Source organism: Miniopterus natalensis, chromosome 16 (genome assembly GCF_054644295.1).
Source record: "Miniopterus natalensis isolate mMinNat1 chromosome 16, mMinNat1.hap1, whole genome shotgun sequence".
Classification (NCBI taxonomy): Eukaryota; Metazoa; Chordata; class Mammalia; order Chiroptera; family Miniopteridae; genus Miniopterus; species Miniopterus natalensis.
The window spans coordinates 18,433,519-18,457,453 of record NC_142096.1 but is presented as its reverse complement, the minus strand read 5'-3'; the positions used below and the strand labels follow the sequence as shown (position 1 = coordinate 18,457,453).

General features: G+C 43.6%; 1 protein-coding gene across 1 annotated transcript in view; it reads right to left on the bottom strand.

Moving 5' to 3' along the window:
* Positions 1-590: 590 nt before the first annotated feature.
* LYN (LYN proto-oncogene, Src family tyrosine kinase) overlaps positions 591-23,935 on the bottom strand; it is a 90,897-nt gene continuing 67,552 nt past the window's right edge. Inside the window, exons 10-13 of the mRNA XM_087825384.1 lie at positions 23,472-23,548; positions 9,217-9,370; positions 6,271-6,402; positions 591-1,979 (exon numbers count right to left, since the gene is read on the bottom strand). Of these exons, the coding sequence (XP_087681510.1) occupies positions 1,777-1,979; positions 6,271-6,402; positions 9,217-9,370; positions 23,472-23,548 (566 nt within the window). The 3' untranslated portion in view covers positions 591-1,776. The remainder of the gene's footprint in view (positions 1,980-6,270; positions 6,403-9,216; positions 9,371-23,471; positions 23,549-23,935) is intronic.

Below are 23,935 nucleotides of genomic sequence, written 5' to 3'. Positions count from 1 at the left end.
AGAAGAAAAACCAGGTGAAGATACATTCAGTAATTCTAGAGACTTCTTTTTGCTTTAGGAATTCTTTACGCCTTCACTCCACGGAATCTGCTGGGCCATATGTGTGCTTCGGGAAGAAAATGTGAACAGGTGGGTGGTAGAAAACCTACCACTGTCACTCAAGTGACTAGCTGTGCAGACAGCCCATGATGATAATCTATCTTTGTGAATATGGCACTTTTGAATCAAGACTTTGAGAATATTTTAGAAGGGACATTTTAAAGATCGCACAGGAGAAGATAAAATTTAGGGAAAAGTAGAATATTTTATCCCTTCCTCTAGGCACCCATTGCCTAGCCAACGCACAGAAGGTGAGATTTTAAGGCTGCCTGCTAAGCTTATTTGAAAACAAATCCTATCTAGCCCCAGAAAGGGATGCTCAGGCCCCCATTTCAGTTCTCCAATCTGAAGATGCTCAAAGGATGGAGGCAGAACTTGTACAAGTCTTTCAAACCATGTAACCATATGGAATCACCTCTGATTTTTCACCAACTGGTACTCATTTTTACGTTAACAACTGAAAATCTTAGACACAAGTAAAAAGCTTGAGATGTTATTGGGCCACGTGTATTAAAATAAAATCAAAAAATAGAAATATTAGGTATGTACAGAACAGCATAAGTGAAACATGATAATAGCACTTTCCATTCAGAGCCTACAGTAGTAAGAAAAATTTAGTAAACAAAACCCCCTCTACCCCTTGCCGCAGCGGCTCATCAGAGCCTCCTCAGTCGCTCATTCCCTTTCATATTCTGTATAAATAGACTCACACACATCTTACACCAGTTAGAAGATTGCTGAATCATAACATAGCCCCCCAATATGGCATTTTTACTTTGAGTACAACTAAAATTAATATTTGATCATTAAAATAATGTTCAAATCATTTGAAGCAATAAGGAAAATGCTTATGTTTTATAAGGCCCCATAAGGTTCTGCAGAGATTAGAATCTTACTGTTCTTCCAAACTACACTGTCAATGAAAGTCTGTATATAGGAAGTTGTGGAATTGAAAAACTGGACCATTTGAAAATAGTCCTTCTGAAGGTAGTCCTGGGAGGCTGGGCAAGGCCCTGCAGTCGGTGAGGTCCATGTCACTCCACAGCAGCTTTGCACGGCTCACAAATGTCACTTCTACAGGAAAGAGACCAGAAAAGCGTGGCTGCTTCCCATCTGGGGAGTCTCCGCAGGTGGCAATGTTGAACAGTCTCAGATTTTAGGGGGAGGGGTGATCACTGAAATCTGGAAAAGACATTTTTAAGCTTCTGACTTCCCCTGCAAAATCTAACAGGTTAGATTAGTAATTTTTAAACAAATAAGCCAAAGCACAGAGAAGATACAAAGACACGCCATGACAGGCATCTGGTTATTTTTTAAGTGAGTTTAGTTCTGCTACTGTTTGAAATTTATTGAGATGGACTCTGAACCTTTGAGTCGCACATCCAATTGTAAACAAGAGGCCAAAGTGGGTGCATTTGGGGTAGAACAGGTGTTGTCTTCTCAGAGGGCTGTATTCAGATGTCGGTCTAGCAAAGCAAGATGGCCATCCAGGAGCAGGCCAAGGGGCAGAGCCCTGGGCATCAGCCTGTGAGAAGAGGGTGCTTTTCCACGTAGAGAGTGTTTCTTCCTGAGTAATTTCGCCTCATTTCAGGAAGCAGGGACGGCAGATGATCTTAGCACATGAAAACTAGTGCAACCAGTGAGCTGCCTGGCCAGTGGCTCCAGGTCCCCCGCGCTCTAAGGCTGCTGCTGATACTGGCCTTCCGTGGCAGTGTAGAAGTCATCCAGCACGCTCTGCAGGTAATCGAACGTTGGCCTTTCTTCTGCCTTTTCTTTCCAGCACATTTTCATGATGTCATAGAGCTCATCTGGGCAGTTCTCCATGCGGGGCATCCTGTAGCCCTGTGACAGCGCGGTCATCACATCAGCATTAGTTCTCCCTGAAGCAAAAAAAAAGCCAGAGCATTTAGAAACCTGACAGAGGAGTAAGCATTGCAGTGGTCTTGCTACCTATATCCCGCATCCATTACTGAAGCAAGCTCTGGAGGCTGTTATGGGCTGAATCATGCCCCCTGCAGATTCATATGTTGAGATCCTAGCCCACAATACCTCAGAATGTGACTGTATTTAGAGATAAGACCTTTAAAGAGGTCATCAAATTGAAATGAGGCCTTTCGAGTGGGTCCAACCCAATCTGACTGGAGTCCTTACAAGAAGAGCTTGGGACACAAAGAGATACCGGGGATGTATGTGCTCTGTCAGAGGATTGATAATGAAGGATGGCTTTTAATACGGTCAGATGTCTCACGGTAGTTCAGAAGCTGAACTTCTGATCTTTGTTACTGAAAATAGTTTTAAGAAAAAGATCATTTTAAAAGCACTTTCCTCCATTATTAAACTGGGACAAAGAAATGAGCTAATGTAGCGGTTTGGCAGCACCTACCCACATCTGTGTGTTTGCCTATTTTGTGTATACGTTGTTTTGCAGAGATACCAACTCCTCTAGAGAGGCACTGTATTCCATGCAGGGTAACTTCATGCAGAATATGTACACTATCCGGCATATGTGGAACTCCATTCATCACAACAGTTTCCTTTCCATAGCCATCTCCTTTCCATAGCCATAGATTCTACCACTAGAAAGACTCTAAAAGATAACTAGAAGCTTAGGAGAAATGTCTTTTATTAGATTTGGAACAGAGCCTTCTTTTGAATTTGGTCTCTAAGCAGTGTTTTTCAAATTATGGGTCACCACCCATTTGGATCAACAAATTCATTTTTTAGGGAGTTACCAGTACTTAAAAAAGTTAACAGAATAAAAAAGGATCAGAAGACAATGAACATATAAAAGTTAGTGTAGTTTGTGAAACTTATGTTTTATATATGGAGTGGGTTTCTGTATAGCTCTGACCATGGGTCATGATTAGTGACCTTTGAACTCTGCCCTTAACTCACCTTTCTTCTTCTAAGGACACAGTGGCTGAAAGGTCCTGCCTGCATTTAAACCACTGAAAGAAGACACCCTCGGTTTTGAAATGGAAAGATCCAGGCGATCTTTATAATTGTTAAGATCGCTTGAAAGTTGTTTAGATGGTGAATTATTTTTTCTCATGCCAATTTCTGAAATACCATCCTCAAATATTTGTGTAACTGGAATGTCCTAACTGGAAGACTTCATTTGATTTTCATTGCTTGAAGCCAAGGGGCCGATTTGCATTGCTTTCTTTATTTGGGCTTCTGGTCTCCATAAATTCCATGGCTTCGGCACTGCCTTGGCTCTTGAAACTAGCCAAGTTCACTTGAATAACTTTCCAAAGAAATCTCTGTGTTTTCTTCTACATGGGGGTTGGGGTCAGTCAGGGATCCTGGAGGGAGGACTAATATGCAGGATGACAGAAACAGCAGCTGGATGGACCTGTGAACTTGCTTAGGAATGTCCTTCACTTCCTTCCTGGACAGCCCCCATTGGCACGAAAGGTCAGAATGTGCCCACAGAAGCGGGGCCCCCTGACCCCACTGCAGACTTTTCTCCCTTGTTCTCGTATGATCCGCTAATGCTGAAGAACTCTCTCCAGGATGCAGGAGACAACCAGGCATGCTCCATCCTGCCTGGGGAATTTGACTTGATAAGAGGAATCAAAAGAAGGAAATCTTGAGTCTATCTTTTAATGTACAAGTAAACCAATAAATATAATAAAGCTATTGAATGACAAGACTTATGGAAGAAAGAGAGTGGGAAGGAGACCTCAACCAGACCCTACGATGAAAGCCGATGCTTGATCGTTGGTAACTGTTAGGTCCAAGACAGCAAACACCCGGTGGCTGGTGATCTGACAAGGCAAGCACTGCGGTATTCCGGCCTTCATTCTCTCAACAAGCATTTGTGAGCACTCACTATGGGTCATGAGCCAGCGCTAAGCTCTGAGACATACAAGGATGATGACGACAGAGACTTGTCTCCAAATGGCACACAGCCCAGGGGGAAGATGCCCCGGGATAGGGAAGTGGGTGGGAACAGGAAGCGACATTTGGAATAGGGAGGAATTAGCAAAGACTAAAGGAAGGAGCCCGGGAAGGAGAAAAATGCAGGACAGCAGAGATCAGAGGGAGCAGAGGGTGAGCGATGGGACGGGAGCCCTGCAGCCCCAGGAGCTATGACATCTTTAAGACAAAGGGGCCTCTGTGTGTGTGAGAGGGAGCAAGTACCGGCTACCCTAGGACCACAGTCTCCCATACTTAATACTTCCAAAAGGCAAATTAGTGTTTTCTGAGCAGAGCTATGACCAGGGTAAGCCTTTGCAGCAGGATGAGTTTCCTGGCTCTGACTCACATAGGGCACCGAGAGGCTGCATATATCTGGTAAGAAACAGCCAGAAAAGACGTGAGGCTTCAGCAAACTTTGCCATTTTCAAACCTCTTCTTTCTTTATAAGAGCAAAGCAAAACAACCCCCCAACCCCAAAGATCCCTCCTAGTTTCTTTAGAAAACTCATATATAAATATTAGAGTTTTGCTTTGAAGATAGTGAAATAAGGACCACTGGCCTCATCTCCCCTTTTCCTCTTTAATTCATTCCACCCCCCAAAGAGCAAGAAACAGAAACTCGAAGTCTGTCTTTGATGAAACCAGGACACCTGTCAGCCAGAGGCAGAAGTGGTCTGAGCCAAGAGGAGGAACATGAAACTACAGTGCCTACAAGAAAGGGACAGGCAGGACGTGCCATCCTACCAACTGCACCTGGGAGGCTCCGCGTAGTTACCACACATGCAAAGGTGAGGTGGGTGGCCGCAGACAGCACTGTACCTACAGTCCCCCTGGCAGGTGCCCCAGGTTAATGCCAGGCCCAGTAGAGGTGGGGGTAAAGTGTGGGAGAGAAGACTCAAGTGGGGACAAAGGCTGACCATGAAAAAGTGAGACACTTCTGACACATGTCCCAACATGGACAAACCTTAAGGGCTCTTTGCTGAGTGAAGTAAGCCAGGCACAAAGGGACAAACAGAGTCTGATCCCACTTATGGGAGGTACCCGGAGTGGTCACATTCACAGGAAAGTAAAATGCAGGTAACCAGGAACTGAGGGGTTGGGGAATGGAGAGTTAGTATTTAATGGATACACAATTTCAGTTTGGGAAGATGAAATAGTTCTGGAAATGGATGGTGGTGATGGCCGCACAACATTACGAATGTCCTCAATGCCACTGAACTGTACACTTAAAAATGGGTAAGATGGTAAATTTTAATCTATGTATATTTTACCGTAATAAATAAATACCAAAAAAAAAAGTCAGCACTGCCCCCCTCCCCAGTGAGCCTCCAGAATGCTGCCCATAGGCGGGGCCTGGAAGATCCTCTTCTGAAGAAACTGAATGGTCCCAGAGAACAGAGCTGAGGATGCTGACCTGTGAGGGTGCTGACAAGAAGCCCGGTGGTCCAGAGACCCTCATTCCCACGAGATATCTCATCAAAGGAAGGGGAGAAGCTAAGCCTGAGGGTAACAGGGACGGACAGAATGATGGGGACAGAGCTAAAGAGCTCAAGGACCTTTCGCTTTCTCCGATAAGCAGGGGCGGTTACTTCTTGAAGAGGCAGGGGCCCCAAATTCCTCTATATAAACCTCTGTGTCCGAATGAGCCAAAGGCACTGAAAATCCCCATTGCGAGGCCTGTGTTCCCCGCCATCAGGTGCGCGGCTCAGCAGCAGCACCCGTCTGCTCCTCGGCTCCATCCCCGAATCCGCCACACCCACGGTGGTGCCAGGCCCAGCGCAGGCAGGAGGCGAGTGGTCGGTGGTGCCAGGCACAGGGCAGGCAGGAGGCGAGTGGTCGGTGGTGCCAGGCACAGGGCAGGCAGGAGGCGAGTGGTCGGTGGTGCCAGGCACAGGGCAGGCAGGAGGCGAGTGGTCGGAGGTGCCAGGCACAGGGCAGGCAGGAGGCGAGTGGTCGGTGGTGCCAGGCACAGGGCAGGCAGGAGGCGAGTGGTCGGTGGTGCCAGGCCCAGGGCAGGCAGGAGGCGAGGAGTGGAATTAATCAGCGATGAAAGAGAATGTGCACTCAGTCAAGTAAGGTGGGGAAGCGGCTACGTAGATTTTAGAACCCTTTCCACTAAAGACAGTCAAAGTCAAATTCTAAGACACGGCTTATTCATAGCTTTTAGAGATGGGCTTTTTTTTTTTTAATGCCTTAGGCTTTTTTCTCATGTGCATCACTTGAATGGAAATAGGTAAGTAAAGGATACCTGGGTAGGGAATTTTCCCATAGGTGACGATTTCATACAGGAGAATCCCGAAGGACCACACATCAGACTTAATAGTGAAACATCCAAAGTTGATTGCTTCTGGAGCTGTCCACTTGATGGGGAATTTAGCACCTAAGGGAGAAGGCACAGGAGTCTTACTTGGGCCTCTGAGTTGACACAAAAAAGTCATGGCCATGTGACCGTCATAATTTCCTTCTTTTGAGAAAATTATGATTATTTATTTTGAATAGGTAACATACACAGTACAAAATAGTGATGATAGAAAATGTTGTACTTAGAATGTGTGCCTCCCTCCTCTGTTTCCCATTTGGGCATTTCTCTGTTAAGAAGCGAAGTTCCTAGTGTCTCCTCCCAGAGATATCCTAACTAGCCCACCTTGAACATGCACGCACGTGACACAGAATGTAAAGGCATCTATTCGTAGCTTGTCCGTTTGCCTCTCGACCCCAGGGTCTAAAGCATATACAGGGCGGGGCAAAACTAAGTTTACAGTTGTGAGTATATGAAACACAGAGTTTATTCTTGTATTATTATTTATTAATTATTGTATTGTTTTCCATATGAACAACTATAACCCAACTTTTGTCCCACCCTGTATATATCTTTAGTGTTCACATTTTCTCTAATTAACCCAAACTATGTTTATATGGAATGTAAATATATCTTTATATATATATATATATATATATATTATTGATTTCAGGGAGAGGGAGAGATGGAAACATCAATGATGAGAGAAACTCATTGATCGGCTGCCTCCTGCCCTCCCCCTGCTGGGGATCCAGCCTGCAACCTGGGCAGGTGCCCTGACTGGGATCAAACCCAGATCTCCTGGATCACAGGTCAATGCTAAACCCCTGAGCCATGCCAGCCAGGCATGGAATGTAACTATATCTTGCTGTGTATATTCTTGTGGATAAAGCGCTTAAGCCCATACCAAAAGGAACTTCAGATGCTACTCCAAACTTTAACGTCTCATCGTTTCATTTGATGGAACCAAGCATTATTACACTTTTAGAAATTGGGTAGGACGTTAATCTGCCTAGAGTAAGACAGTGGTGACACCAGGTTTCTCACTGGTGAGGCTAAGGGACACCTGGCAACCAGGTCACATGAGAGCCAAACCTGGCCCGAGGACCTCCAGGGTCACCCTGAGGAAAGTAGGGACTCAGGCACAGATTGTCGCTCTTACACCCTGGAAAAGCTGGGGGTTTCCAACAACAACTTAAACGTTTTCTAAAAACACATTTGCCTTTATTATGTCGTTGCTTTAGAATTTTTTGCGGCGTCAGACCAAAATTGGAAATCAGACTAAGAACTAAAAGGATGGAAGAAAGCCTCGCAGAGCAGCTGTTGTGCGTGGCCCACTCACTGCAGCACCTTCCAGCCTTAAACCTCCTGCCGCTGGGCAGCGGGACGGGGGAGGGGGGCTGCCGTGGCTGGGGTTTGACTCGGGTTCTGCTTGGTGTGATCCTGGCAAATCACTTTCTGTCCTTGTGCCTTCCTGGCACCTCCATCTGTAAAATGAGGAAACAACTGGACCTGCCCAGGTTGCTGTCAGGGCTAAGTGGGTTGATCTGTATGCTTGGCAGAGGTAGATCCCAATGAAAGGTAAATTGCATTACTGTTTAATTCTAGAAGCCGCGCTCTCTGCCCTAAGCCACCTGTCTCATTCATGAGAACAGTTATGTTTGTGACTTGTCAAATTAAAAAAAAACCAGAGGAATAAATTCTGGCTTATGTATTTTGAATTCAGATCTCCTGGGTCCGAATCCTGGTTCTACCACTGTGGGACCTCAGAAGCTGCTGGACCTCTCCGTTTCCTCATCTATAAGGTGGGACTCACCATCACCATCATCATCACATGGGGTTATTGTAGAGATAAATGATAGTGTATGAAATGCACTTAGAATAGTGCCTGCCACGCTGCAAATGCTCACTACATTTTCGCTGTTCCTTTTTTAACTGCTTTTCCTCAAACTGTTCTCCAGCACCTGCCTTTTTGTTGAGGATAATTAAGGTCAAGGGTAAGTAATAAACCACCGAAGAGAACATAGGACTGAGGCAGGAGGAGAACCACCTGAAACATGCTGGAAGCAAGAGATGCCGCACAAATCAAAATGATGTGTTCCATCTGTCTGTCACCTCTCTAAGTCCTGTGGACGCCTTCCAGAAATAACACACACGTAGTTAAAAGGAAAATAATCCTTGTTTAATAGCTCTTAGGAACGTCAAGGGAGTGCTGGGATCTTTCAGAAGAGAGAAAGCACTGCAAAAATATTCACTCAGCTTTCGGGAGGGAGATCTTCAGAATCAACCCTCAGACCATCAGCAACAGGGAGAGTCTCAAACAGGAGCGGCCAGTGCAGCTCCAGACATGGCCCGCCATGGAGCCACATGCCAGAAGTGGAGATTTACGCCTTTCTGTGCATTTCTGATTCACGTTTATAATATGAAATGTGCAAAAGTAAAGGAGTGTATTTTTGTAGCGTTATATTTACTTCTATGTGAGTAATAATTTCCATGTTTTAGTTAAAAGGCCAGAATATAGAATACAAAATTACTGTTGCAAATATTTTCTCTATACAATAAAATGTGCTCCATTATTTGAGTGAAAAGCTTTAACATATAATAGAAACAAAGAAGCCTGACCTTACCAAATGTCTTCTTGTTTTGCTTTGCTTACTTGAAATACCAATGATAGGTAGAATTTGTAAAAGTTATAAAAGTGTCCTGTGGCATTAAGAGAGTAATTTTTCAAAACAATATTAGAACAGAACCACAAACAGCAATTATGATATATTTAGAATATTTTACCAAATGAGTATTTTTTTTTTAGTGATGAGTACTGTAACTGCTCTGTTAAACACAGGAAAAAATAAAACTAAATAATAATTACACCTAAAGATCGTGAGGGGAACATACCTTCCCTTGCTGTATATTCGTTATCTTCAATTATTCGAGCAAGGCCAAAGTCGGCGATTTTGCACATGAGCGACTCAGAGACCAGGACGTTAGCTGCTCGCAGGTCTCGGTGAATGTAGTTCTTCCTCTCGATGTACGCCATCCCCTCTGCGATCTGAACACAAGAAGACGTTCATTTTCAATTTAGGGTAGACTATCGTAGAGGGCCATCAAGGAAACCCAGAACCCCGATGAGTTCCTGAAATCCTGTCATATATACTATTTTGATCACTCAAGTTTTAAAAAGAGTGGATAAATTACAACCACTATTTTGAGTCCTTTCTAAAATAACTGCCCCCAAATCTCCAATGATGGTAAGATCGCGTCTCAACATGATCTTTTAAACAGCTATGTGTTTCAACGTTTTCCAATGTGTGGAGAATCTTTTTAAGACGCTACTAAGTTCTTGCAGGTAGAGATATACAGGTGTCATTATCTCAGCTTTTCAAATGAGAAAACAGAGCTGGAGAAAGTGACACACTAATGCAAATAAGTTACTGGGGTATCAAGAACAGGATGGCTCCGGCCAGCGTGGCTCAGTTGATCGAGCATGGTCCCATACACTGAGAAGTCACCAGTTTGATCCTGGTCAGGGCACATGCCCCAGTGGTGGGCTTGACCTCCAGGAGGGGTGTGCGGGAGGCAGCTGACCAATGTTTCTCTCTTACTGATGTTTATTCTCTCTCTCCCCCTTCTTTTCTCTCTAAAATCAACAAAAATATATTTAAAAAAAATAAAAGAACAGATGTCCTTGGTCAGCAGCATCCTCCCTGTCACATGAATCACCAGCCCGTGGAACTGATCCTCCCAGTTCTCTTTGCACAGTCCCTCCAGGATGACCAGAACGCTTCACCCCGACAGCCAAGCATGATGGCAGGAAAAAGCCAACATGTAAAGAAAACAATAAAATAGGGGAGGTGAAGCTACTACTCATTGCTTACTAGTAAATCAGGTTTTTAAGGAAAACAGCACCAAAATATAAGGATAAGCAACAGAAAGGGAAGCACATACAAGTGTAGTCTAGGTTGTCTCTCTAGAACAGTGTTCCTCAACTTTTTTTATTATCATCCCCTAAGGAGAAAGGTTTAGATTTTAATTAAATTTATTCTTAATAGGAGAAATTAAATACAAAAAAATAAGATTTTTGTCAGGTAGGTCTGAGCTTTAGAGAGCCACAAACGATTGAATTATAAGATTTCCTCATGCCCCAGGAACCAGTTTTCATCCCCTTGGGGATGATCTTGCCCCCATCTTGAATGCTTGGTCTGTAAGATGCTAAATCAAACAAAGAAGATTTAAAATCAGTGTTGCCTCAAAAAGAGGAAACTAAGTCGGATGATTATATATGCTTGGCTTGGATAAGGTTAACACTGTCAGAATGAGCATGAGCAGGCTAAAATCAAGCAGGAAGATATTCTTTCATCCAAGTAACCTTATATGTTTTTACAAAAGCAATCAGTGTCATTCCCTTTGGAACTTTGATGGGGCTAAAAGGAAATTACCTCCCCAGAGTTACACCACAGGTTAGTTCAGTGGTTCAAAAATGATTTTGATTTCCCTTTTGTGCATTTAGCGGTAAAAATAAGTTTTAGTTCTTATGCCAATATTTCTTAAATTTGGGCTGTATACCTGGGGAGCTTTCATTTATTTATTTTTATTTTTTAATTGAATTTATTGGGTGACATTGGTTAATAAAACTGTATAGGTTTCAGGTATACAATTCTATAACACATCATCTGTATACTGTATTGTGTGTTCACCACCCCAAGTCAGGTCTTCCATCACCATTTATCCCCACTTTACCTTCTACCTTCTCCTAAGCCTCCTTCCCTCTGGCAATCACAACTCTGTTGTCTGTGTACCGGGAGAGCTTTTAAATAATATCATTACCTGAGGGCCTCCCTCTGAACCAATTAAACATGAATCTACGGGAGAAGGGCCTCCGCAGATGATTCTCACATGCAGCCCAAATGGAGACAGGCTCTAGGCACTTGCAACACTAAGTGTGGTCCTCAGACCAGGAGTGGCTTTGATATCATCTGGGAGCTTGTTAGAAGTGAGGCATTTTGGACTTTGACCCTGATTTATTCCATCAAAATCCAACTTTTCACAAGATCTCTGGGTGACTTGTATGCACTTTAGAGTTTGAGAAGCACTACACTGGATCCCATGATTTAAAACTTAAGCTATTTAGGATTTAAAGTTCTACAGAGATTGAAACAAAATCTTGATCTCAACACGTTGCCCACAAACCACCTCACCAGGGGACTGTGGTCCTCAGAATGCTTGGGATGAGAAGTCCCGGTGCAACTCAGCTTAAGAGATGGAGCAAGACCTGCTCAGTGGGCAGTAAGAGCCCAGGCTGGGCGATGGAGGGACATGTGGGCGCTGGGCAAGGTACAAGGCCAGATGACAGAGGTGCCAGGAACACCATGGTTGAAGTTCACGTCCATCAACATCTCGGGACGTGTGTCCCTTGAGTTCTGTCTTTCCTATAATTTAGTGAGAGTGACTCCTTTGGCCTCACAGCTCAGAGGCAAGGGACCCTGGTGCCTCTCCCTCTGTATCACGGCCCTGGGGCTGGGCCAATATGTAGAGGGATGGGAAACTGATTTCACCTTTAGGTTTTAAATCATCTGAGGGTATTTTCTTTATCTTGGGCCACTGCAGCATCGTGATGCCAGGCCTGGTGATGTACGGACATGAGAGAACCTCGACTTTCTTTCTAAACCCCTTGCCGAAGCTAAAGAAGTGACTGAAAATATCTGGTCTTCATGAGCTAATGTCTAACTCTGTATTAGAGGGTCTGTGTGCGAACTACTGGAAATTGAAGTAAAAAGCACCCCCATTACCTAAAATGAAAATAATCACACAAGATGCTGATGTGAGTGATGCTTTCAGATTCCTGGTGTAAGTGAACTGATTTGGGTCGGATGTGCTTTGCATTTCCCGGATTCTTTGGCTTAAACAGCAGGGCGAACGTACATTTCTTAGTTCCTCTTTTTGTACCTTCAGTGGAAATATATCATGACGACATTTTCTCCCTTTGATGGAGTGTGTGCGTGTGTGTGTGTGTGTGTGTGTGTATGTGTTGCTGTCCTGAGAGGACAGAGAGGAACCACTAAGAGACGGAGCCACTGGGATCCCAGCCTGAGCCAGTAACTCAGGAGGATTCCGGTGAAATTCCAGGTACCTGGTAGCCAGTGAAAGTTCCAGGCACAGGGAAGACAGTAAGAATGATGTGTCCTGAGTTAAGGGGCAGTCTAATCTTGTCAGGGCCAAATAAGCAGACTCCCAGCCCCGGGCCATGCAAGTCTCCCACAGAGGCCTTTCAAAGGCGCTGGGGGAAGGGGAGCCAGCCACCAGGTGTCTGCCATCAGCTTCTGCAAGCCTGAGAAGGGCGACCAAAGACAGACGTAAGGTATCACCCAGCGAGCGTCTGACCCCAGGTGAGCAGGCCTGCCTCTCCCACTGCGGCCGTGACACAGGAAGTGTCAACCCTCCCAGCAGACGCACCCTCTGGGCCCACAGCAAGTTAGGAAAAGGCACGGCTTCCTCCAGGCGGAGGCCACCTGCTGTCTTGGCTGGTGGGTAAGCTGGTTGGGATGGATTTCAGTCCCTCACCAGAATCACGAGGCCATTACAGACACACTCTACATGGTAGTGTCACTAGTGTGTGTCTATTGTTCAGTATATGCACAATTTTATGTATACACACAAGTACATATAAACTTATGAAAAGTTTTCAGAACCTCAACATTTTGTGAAGCATTACCCATCTGCTCCCTCTGCTCACCACACTCTACTACACACACACACACACACACACACACTCTCTCTCTCTCTCTTTCCCTCTCTCTCTCTCTCATATATGCTTATCATGGGGACAGGGTGTAGACAGAACACAAAGTCTAGAGTCCCATTTACTCTGCAAATAAATTTTTTCCCAGGGTACAAGGTCAAAAGTGTTAAGTCAGATCAAAGTTTTCAGAAGCATTTAAACTGAACATAAATCATTTAAGTTTAAATAGAAAGTCTGTGTTCCTACTCCCAAAATAAGTAGTAAATGTCATGAGCAGTCTCAGCAGACCGTCTTCACACACCCCTGCCTGGACTGCTCGGAGGAAGGCAACAGAGGTCCCTCCCTCTCAAGGAACTACGGCTTCCCTTACATATGTTTATTGAGAATGAGTTGCCAGTGACCAACTGGGGGCTCGCAGTACAGTTATGCCTGGGGCAGGAAATACCTAACAGCTACAACCCTTGGATATATATAAGATAGACTTATTTTATATGGAATACAACTCTGGAGGGGGGAAAAAAAAAAAAAGAAAAAAAAAGCCTGCCCGGCCGGTATGGCTCAGTGGTTGAGCATCGACCTAGGAACCAAGAGGTCATGGTTTGATTCCTGGTCAGGGCACATGCCTGGGTTGTGGGCTTCATCACCAGTAGGGGGCATGCAGGAAGCAGACAATCAATGATGTTTCACTCTCATCGATGTTTCTATGTCTCTATTCCTCTCTCTCTGAAAATCAATAAAAACATATTTTTAAAAATCTTAATTATGTTTTCCATACCAAGGCAGCATTCAAATAATACCCCTTGTAGGTGACTTTTGTTGCTAGTGATGACCACAGAGGTCCCTCAGTTCTTCTCAGAAGCCCAGCCAGGAGCCCGTTGACCCCAGCAGCCCACACACAGTACCCTCGGCTTCCAGGAGGCTCCATCCTGTTCACACACTCAGGCTCGGAGTTACCTGTACCCTCCCCTCCGGGGCACACGTGCTCTGAAAGGTTTGCTCAGCACAGAGGGCTGGTTTCACTGGAGAACCTGAGGGATGATTTGGACAAATAACGAAGTCTGTGTGGATGGCCTTGCTCTGCAAGTCTTGCTTTAGTGTTCTTGTGTTCATCCCAGGGGGGTATCACTTTTCCGAGAAACTGGCAAGTAACAGGCTGCCTTGCCTAGTGAGTTACTTTTTATTTTAATGAGAAGAAAGCCACACTTGAGTCAGATGATGGAGGGACAAAAGGAACCTAACTGAGGGGACTCAATGTGATCTCTCAAGCAAAGCTAAAATCGACCCCAGGAAATTCCAGCCTAAATGAGAAACTGGAACTGAAAACTCAACCTGTCTTAGAATTGGCTGGTTGGAAAACATTTGTCATCTGGACAAGCAGTGAGAGAAATTAAACAAGAAACCTGCCTAAGGGCAGGAAAGAATAAAAATCTGCTTTTCTTGTTGCTTTACCTGTCCTATTGGGCATCGTTTGTCTCATTCTCTAGATATGTATTTCCTTCCTATACTTGGGAAAAGCAGAGTTCAATAAATAATTACTTTGAAAAGCCCTAGGAAGTCTATGAAATAATGCTAATAATGACATTAATAAGTTGGAACTGAATAAATGAGTAGCAACTGGGGGAAACCTAAAGTTTCTCTGAAGACTCCTTCATAACAGGGAGCCAGCCCCTGGGCTCAATCCCAAAGTCACAGAAAAAGGCCATTTAATGACAACAGAAAAATAGAATATAAAGAAAACAGGGAGTTTAAAAGAAAGCTTAAGAAAGGACACATCTCCTCTGTACTCCATATATGACGGCATTTGTTTTATAGCACTTGACAGTTTTTATAGAAGCACTTTCCTATCTATTAATATGCATTGATATTCATACTTCATCCCTATACTCTTTTTTTTAACAAAATATTTTTTACTGAGTTTTAGAGAGAGAGGAAGGAAGAGGGAGAGAATGTTAACATCGACAGGCTGCTTCCCGCACAGCCCCTACCGGGGATCGAGCCCACAACCCGGGCATGGGCACCGATCAGGAATGGAAGCGGCAGCCTTTTGGAGCCCCTGGCGACACTCAACCAACTGAGCCACACCGGCCAGGGCACCCCTACACTCTTTAATCCATAATTTGGATGGAGGGAGGGATGGAAGAGAAAGCTCATTCTTTGATATGTTTTGGGGCCCAAATTTCTTAGAAATTTTGTTTTAGCTTTCTTGGGTTATTGTAATAATCTTCTTTGTTCCTCTTTTCTAAGCAAAACTGCTAAGAAATAATAAAATCCATTACTTTGATGATGATGGTGATGATAGCTACCATGCACTGGCTGCTTACTTAGCCCAGGCACCTTGCTAGGCATCTATAATCCTTAAAACAAGCCTATGAAGTAGCCAACATTAATAGTAAAGGTGAGGAAATTGAGTTTTGGAGAAGTTAAAATTTTTCCTAAATAGACTTGGATTTATTTAAATCCAAGTCTGGCTGATCCCACCACTTATGCTTTTAATCAATCATTCATCCATACTGGCTTCTTCCTTTAAAAACAGGAACAAATAGCGGAGTGAGTGCTCACAAGTTGATGTCAGGCAAAAGGAGGGAAAAGAGAAAAAATAAAACTAGATAATTTAAAATGTGGCCAAGTTAAAGTCTGGAGTCTGTCATGACTTCATAGCTCAAAGATGAGGGCAGAGTTTGGCATATACAAACTTAGGGCTGGCGAGGTTTCTGTGACTGGTCAAAATTTAATCAATCCAACAGCATGCAAGGAACCCCCAGTCCCTCAGGGGGCACGATATCCACAGAGACAGCTTCACTGAATAATCATATTTCAATCAGTAAGTTTCCATGAACTAGATTCACCTTCTTTAGCAGAAAAGGGGGAAAAAATTTGTAAACTAATTCCCATACACTTTCTCTCACAAAAACTCATTGGAACATTTCACACCCACTATAATGGCTATTATAAAAACAAACAAAACAAAACCACAAGTTTTGGTGAGAGTGTGGAGAAACAGAAAACCATGTGCACAGCTGGTGGGAATGTAAAATAGTGCAACCACTATGGAAAACAAAGTGAGTGTTCCTAAAAAACTTAAGCAATTCCACTCCTCGGTACATACCCAAAAGAATGAAAGATTCTTATATAATATCTAACATATTTTTGTACATGCCTGTTCATAGAAGCATTATTCACAGTGGCCCAAAAGTGGAAACAACTCAAGTGTCGATGCAGGACTAGATAAACAAAGTTTGCTATGTACATACAATGGAATATTATGTAGCCATAAAAAGAAATGAAATTTTGACACATGCTAAAACATGCATAAAACTTGAGGACATTATACTGAGTGAAATAAGCAAGTCACAAAAAGATAAATGCTGTATAATTGCACCCACAAGAGGTACTTAGAATAGTTAAATTCGGAGACAGAAAACAGAATGGTGGTTGCAAAGGAGTGGTGGGAGCGAGAATGGGGGGAGCTGTTTAAAGGGTATAGGGTTTCAGTTTGCCAGATGAAGAGTGCTGGAGATGGATGAACAGTTCTGGAGATGGGTGGTGGTGATGATCACATAAAAAGCTGAAAGTTCTTAGTGCCACTGAACTGTGCACTTAAACATGGTTGAAATGGTAAATTTTATGTAATGTATATTTTACCACAATTTAAAAAATACAACTATCCTAGAAGCTTCCAGCAGTAAGAAAGCAGGAGCAGAACCTGGGTGTGCATGTGAATGGGGTGGGGAGGCACAAATACATATCACAGTAAATACAAATGGTACCCAATGACTGTACAAAGGTAAAATAAAATTAAAAGCGTAAAACTCTAACTCCTGTGAGAGTATATGCTGAGTATACCCATTTTTTGTTTTTCTCAAATACATTGTTTTCCATTATACAAAACAGTGAACTGCTCCTCCTGCCTAACTGAAGTTAACAATAGTTCCCGTTTCCTTAATGTCCATGTCTACCTCTGTCTCCATTCCCACTCTTTCTACACATTTGCACCCCACTTGTACCTCTTTTCAGTGCCCGTATACACCAAGTTCCTTCAAAGACCCCTCCCTACATCCAACTCCTTTCCAGGCTTGCAGGGCTAACACTGGCTCTGAAGGTCACCTCCTCCTGGAAGCCTACTCTCTTGCTGCTACCCCACCCGACTAGGTTCCACCTTGCTCCACATGCTCTAAAACAGCCTGCAGTACCTGTCCCAGACAGCCCTTGCTACTACTTATCAGCCTCCCACACCAAGCCATACGCTCCTTGAGGCAGACCTGAGTCTCGCGCATCCCATCCTTGGCACATGCCTGGCTGTGCTCAATTCATATTCGTTGACAAAAAAGAGGGAGGTGTGCCAAGAGGGTGAGGGGAACACCAGGAAAGCAAGCCAAGTGCTTAAGAGAAAGATCGATTGGAATTTACATTCTGCTGCTCCCTTCAAAGTGCTTTCATTTCCACTTTTAAATTGTGGGCGCTGGTAAGGAACTCTGCCCAATCCTAAATGACTTCAATTTAATCATGGCCTTTAAGGCTTCCGTGATGAGTACCTCGAGAGGAAATTATTTTGTGACTTACACTAGTGCTGACAAGAAAGTGCCACCCCTGGACAAAATAATATCCAGGTAAGAGGCAGCTCTGGCACACAGACTAAAAGTACCAATACCTCCCTTTTCCATTAGCTAAAAGCTTCTTATTGGTGCCAAAACGTTTTCCAATCAAGATTGAAACAAGAACAACTTCTGCCTTAGATTTGCTCTTTTAAACAACCAGTTATGCTTCCTCTGCTTAAATATGCTAAACACCCCACCACTACCTACCAAAACAAAAAAAAAGTTCCTGTTTTATACTATTTTTAAATGGCAGTTTCCTATTCTTTCAACTTTTCATAAGGAAACTGCATATGACTAAGTATTGTAATTCTGATAGTAACTGTAGTTTCGTTTGTCCATTTTGTAAGTTTTCATGACCTGAGTTAAAGTCTCAGACTAAACTCATTCTCTGAAAAATATAAATAGAGCAAGCACTTACGTGCCTGACACCTGGGTACTACATCCATGTGATACATTTTATATTTCTTTACTTAGAGGAATGTCAAAATTTTATTTCAATGTCATCTGAACACACTCAGAATCATTAACTACAACTTGTGGGTGATGATCCACATAGACATTCTAAGTAGGAGGAAAGTTTCCCAGTCATACTAGAGTTGAGGCTATGGGAGGCCTAACCTGTGCCTCTCATGTCACAGGCGAGAACACTGGGCCCAGGAAATGCCTTTCCCAGGCGGAAGCAGATTCCCTGACTCTCAGCTCAATGCTTTTTCCACCACTAACATCATCAATAGCTCCATACAAAATGACTATGATATTTCTCATTCTGTAGGAAGAGAAAACCACTGTCTATATTTCAAAATTGAGAATGGCTCCTAAACAATGGCTCTTTAATGATGCCCATTGAGGGTCATCACATCCTGATGGCCGTGTGGCCCCTTCCGCCAGAGTGGTGTCCTGTTCAGATTATTTTATGGAATTAATGACCTCTTAAGTGCTAGCCATCTCCCCTTGAGGAGGTTCTTGTGCTTGAAAAAATTGGGTTCTTGGGGCCTCAATATAGATTCAGATATGAAAATTCCCATTCGAAGAGGTGAGATTAAACATGAAGTGGGGCGGGGATCTGGCATGGCACTCCAGGATGAAACGCTAGCCAAGTCTGTCGCCTGAGGCTTCCCCCAGTTTAAGTAAATTAAACATGGTGACACTGTCAATTAAGGGTTAATATTAATAAGGGTTTTGAAAATAAACTTGTTGCCTTATTATTGGGGGCTCAGAGTGAAAGAGCTTTGAGCTGCAAATGAGAATGTAACTTATCTTTTAGGTTCTTTACAGAGACAAAATGAGGAGACCCACATCTGATGGTATTGGAAAACACTCTAGAAACTTCCTCAGAACACCCTCCTCCAGACATTTCAGACCTGATTTACCAATAGACTGATGGGTCCCATCCTAGAGCTATTACAAGGAATTCCTAATCTGTATATTGTTTTCTCAGTTAGTAGGTATTAGAATGAGGGAGTACTCAAAAAGCTCTGATGTCAAAGGCCTTTCTACTCAGAGAGGTTGAGAATTACAGGGAGGTGGACTGAGGCTTCCCTACCTTCCTCATTTTACCAATTTCCAACTTAAATGTGGCTTAAAATTTAATACTGGGGGACAAAATGTAACTTGAGCATAATCACTATGTGATATGTCTTGGCAGTAGAGAATTTTTTAGGAAAAAAGCTGAAGATAACATTAATTCTGATAGGCAAAATTCATAAAGAGGGAAAAATGCAAGTCAGCATAGTGTCAGATGCAAAACGGGCGTAGGAACAACTCTGGCCATGGAATGACTGCGGGGTGCAGAGGAAAGAACCAGTTATCTGAAGTCAGAAGACCCAGCATCAAGTCCAGCAATTCCACCCACCAGTCCTATAACCTTGGGCAAGTCCAAGGTCACCTCCTCATTTGTAAAATGTATTAAATAATATAAATGTTTTCAAGGTGTGGGCTCAAGTTTTATGTTGGAAGTAGAAGTGTTTTATCAACTAGAAGGAGTTAAAGAAATGTTACCTGTTGCCAGGATTGTAATGACAACTTTGGTATTTCAGTTTTTGTTGCAGTTTTACTCATACATTATTGTCCACTTTATTCTTGGTAATCCCTTTATTCAGGAATGTTGCCACTAAAGAGCAAGAAATGCTTTGATTCACTTGGCCTGAATTACACAATGTCTTATCTGACTTCCATATTGCACCTAAATTCCCTACTTTTTTTTTCTATCAGTTTTACAAGTCTAAGATTTTGTTTCAACTTCTGCTGAAGGAAATTCCCACAGATTTCAACCCCTTTTCTTTCCAAGTTCATTTCTTCTCTTGTATGAGGCAAAAGCTGGAATGGAATTATGCAGTCCCTTTGCTCCAAAAGTATCAAACATCCTTCGCATAGAGGTAACTATCCTATTTGAGCATAAAAAGCTCAAAATTGCTTCATTTAATACAAGAATAAAAAGCAATGGGTAAAGCTGCTTTAGTTGGGATTTCCTAATCTCCATTCAGTGGAGAGGAAGGTGAGTGGGCTAATGGGCTGGAGAATCTGGATTACAGCTGGACTCAGAAGAGCCCTTGGGAACACAGCCTGAGAAAGGAAGTGATGAAATCAGCTCCCACATGAACTGAACTGCGAGACGAGATGACTGTGGGCACCCACCGCACTTCCTGTCTCGGCTGCCCTGCGCCCTGCAGGAGCACCAGCACCCTCAGGGGAAAGTAGAGCATGGGGAAGCAGGGCGCGGGGACAGAGGAGGCCAGATGGGAGACTGGGAAAAGTCCCAACGCTGCCCCTGACCCCTGTTCCCTTATCTGTCGGGCGGGGACGCTGGCATGAAGTGAAACTGGCTTGCTTCTACTCTCCCTCTCCCACTGTGAAAAACTGCTGACTTCAACGAGCTCCTTTGTGAACACTCAATTTCCCAACTCGGGTGGGACTGACAATGCTAATGGAAGACAGTTCAGAGTCCAAATACCGAATGGACTTATATAATACTTCTGCTTTCCCGTATTTCTACTCTAAACAGTCAAGTGGAGGGAAAGTATAGGAAAGGCTGTATTATCCAGGATCTGGGCACCAGGTATCCTCTTATCACCCTGGAGCAGCTTTATCCATATTTACTATGCTCATGTATTCACTATGGAAAAGTGACAAAGTTAATTAGTGGCACATGATGGAGAGGAAAAAGGGAAACAATTCAGAGATGACTTCCTTTGTATAGAGAGATCCTTTCAGAAAGGTACATGAAGAAGGAAGCGGGGTGTTGGGTGGTACCAGTCATAAAGGGAGTTGACGGTGTGCGTCACAGCGGGACTGGTCGCTAGGTGTGGTTAACAGAAAGCGGATCTGTACTGTACGTGCTTTCAGACTGGGGTCTAGGCCCCCTCCTCATGTTATCAATATTGCAATAAAATAAGCCGCAGGCTAATAAAGCAGATGATAATTAAGGGTGAGGCAACAGATGGTCCCACGAACTTCACCTTGAGGGAAGGACTGGGTGAGGTTTGCACCACAAAGATGAACTCCAAAGGAGATGGTATTTGGTTGTAAAGAAAATGCATTTAGTGCTGAGCCCACCTGCTAGGGACTTCCTGGGCACTGCTGACTGCTGACTCTCCTACTGACACCTAATACTCCATGCACTTAAATTAGATGTTTCACAGGTTCTACCCAGTCATCACTGCTAGGGAACCGCAAAGCATATGAACAAGAGTTCATCCAGCATGGGCTGGACTCCATGCACTGGCTTAGATGCACTTGGTAGTGGACTTGATTGCTCCTTGGCCCCTCCTGAAATCTACAATTTGAAAGTCGCTGTCAATGCCAGTGTCTGTGATAATTTACTTTGCAAGCTACAAAGGCTTAGAAAACAACTTTGCCCCCCCAATTCTTTCCTAAATTAGAAAAAGTTGCCCTTTGCAATAACACTAGTAATTTACAAAGTTAAAGAATAGATATAGAGGCCTTGACCTAAGACTTTGACTATGTCAAGATGTGTTTTAAGATAAGCTATGCAAAATTAAACACAAAATATCCATGTGACAAAATAAAGTCCTCTGGGTACAGTACACACCCCAATTTGCATGATTTCTACCCTATAGAACTGTAGGCACAGATCTGATCCTCGGGCATACTGAAACAGCTATGACCACTCAGGCCCCCAGGACATGTGTCCCCAGTTTTCTACATCCCTCTCAAGCCCCTTTCCCTTTCTGAGGAGCAGGTATGACAGACCTTTACTACACTCCTCAACTCTGTCATCCAGTAGGTGATGCCCAAGTCACCACCCTATGTAAAGGGCCTCATTTAGCTGTGCCAAGTGTGACACAAGTTTATCAGACTTCTGCTTTCTCCATTTCCTGACTCCCTATCTACATAGGATCTAGAGCTGCACCCATCAAATTCATTTCTCCTCTTACTGCAGAGCAATGGTTTTCAAACTGTGGTCCTGGGACCATGGGGTCCCACAGAGCCTCTGAGGTCCAGCTTAGAGAGCTAGAGAGGATTAAAAAGTCAGAGCTACTGGACCCTTCCATTCCTCCAGTTCCACCACAGCAATTTTGTTTCTTTCCCAATTAGATATTGGAATTCCAGATGACATTTGAATCTCATACTCAGATAAGGAACCTACTAAACTCCTCCAGTTCTGGTCAATGAGATGAGGGCTGAGCAAAATGACTTCATCATACAGCTTTATTGGAATGATGGGGACTGTCACCTCCAAGATGTCCTCAGCTTCCACCAACAAGTTCTGAAGTGCTTGTGTCTATGCCAGCTCGTTTGATTTGACCCTCAACAACGTCTCCTTAAAGTAGGCATTCCCATTTGATAGATGAATAAACTAACTGGAAGAGGGAAAGTACTTCCGAAAATGGCTATTGAGTGGCAGAGCCACGACATAAACTCCAGCCTTCAGATGTGGACTCCAACTCTGCTCACAACACTCTATTGAAGAGTAGGTGTTGATCCTACCTTACTTAAATGTACTCATTCATTCTTTTGATCTCATCTCCCAAGAAGGCCTCATCAATTTCCCAACTAAAGGAGGGTCTGGGGGAAGAAATGGGAATAATAAATGAAGATCACAATGACTGTCCTTTCCTTCAACTTCTAGAAATATCTGTGCTACTTTGAGTTTTATGGTACATGGCCTTTCCTACATGAACCACTCATGGCCAATATGGAGAAACAAGCAAATTAGTGAACATGACTAATGAACACAATGAAACTATTGAAAGTCAGTAGCTGGCATCATTCACAAGTACATTTCCTTGGTACACCAGGGACATTGCTGGGTTTCTGGGTAGCCTCCCTCTGCTCGTAAGTACATTTCAGGAAACATGTGATTCCAACTTAAACAAATTTGGAACTTCTAGGCTAGTTCTAGAAATATTATAAATAAGCATTTCTCAGAATCCTAAAGGCACATTCAGCAAGAAGAATTGAAAAGGGGTAGAGTAGGAAAGGAATACTGTACTTCTGTTTTCAAGAACACTGAGGACTTAAAGGTGTCAGTACATCAGGTTAGTACTTAAATACCACTTGTGCATCATTTAGAGGTGCTGCGCTTACACAACATGGAATTTCTTCCCCAAAATGCAGCATGAAATGGTCAATTCAGCTGCTTTGTTTCTATCCCTTGCGCAGAAATCCAAAGTCAAAACGAAACATGCACACGCATTCTGGGTAAAACACCCCGTTTTGTCTCTAAAGGATTGTACACAGAACCACTGCTGGGAAATATTCAACAGAAATGCCTTCTCCCAGAACAACAATTTCATTGAGAGTCTGATGCAGGGGAGATCTTTGCAAATTTACACACACACTGGCTTTTCATACTTCACCTGGGCAGAGAAGTCAATTAGCTTTGGAAGCAGCACTTTGCCCCCTTCATCGCTCTTCAGGAAATCCAGCAAACTGCCTGTTGATGGAGGAAGGGCAAGTTAGTGTAGTTCAAACACAAAAGAAACCCCAAACAAATAAAATTCAAATGATCATTACTATGGGGGGGAACCCCACAAAATGACTGGCTTTTCAATTCCGCATGGTTACAGTGCCTTTTCCTGAGGTTGGTCGAACCCAGTCCCCTTTAACCTGTTACCTTTGACCTGATCTGAAAAGTACATGTGGTCCAGGTCAGCAAGGCTGATGGCGGACACTGCTTTTCTCGCTACTGGTGTCTGAGAGCAATGCGTTCAGAGCACTTTGCACCTGCCACCAAGATACACTTTCTGCACCCACCTGACTTCAGAGCTTCTCTGAGCCACTTGAACCTCTCCTTCAGTGAGTCTCTGATTACACAGGAATT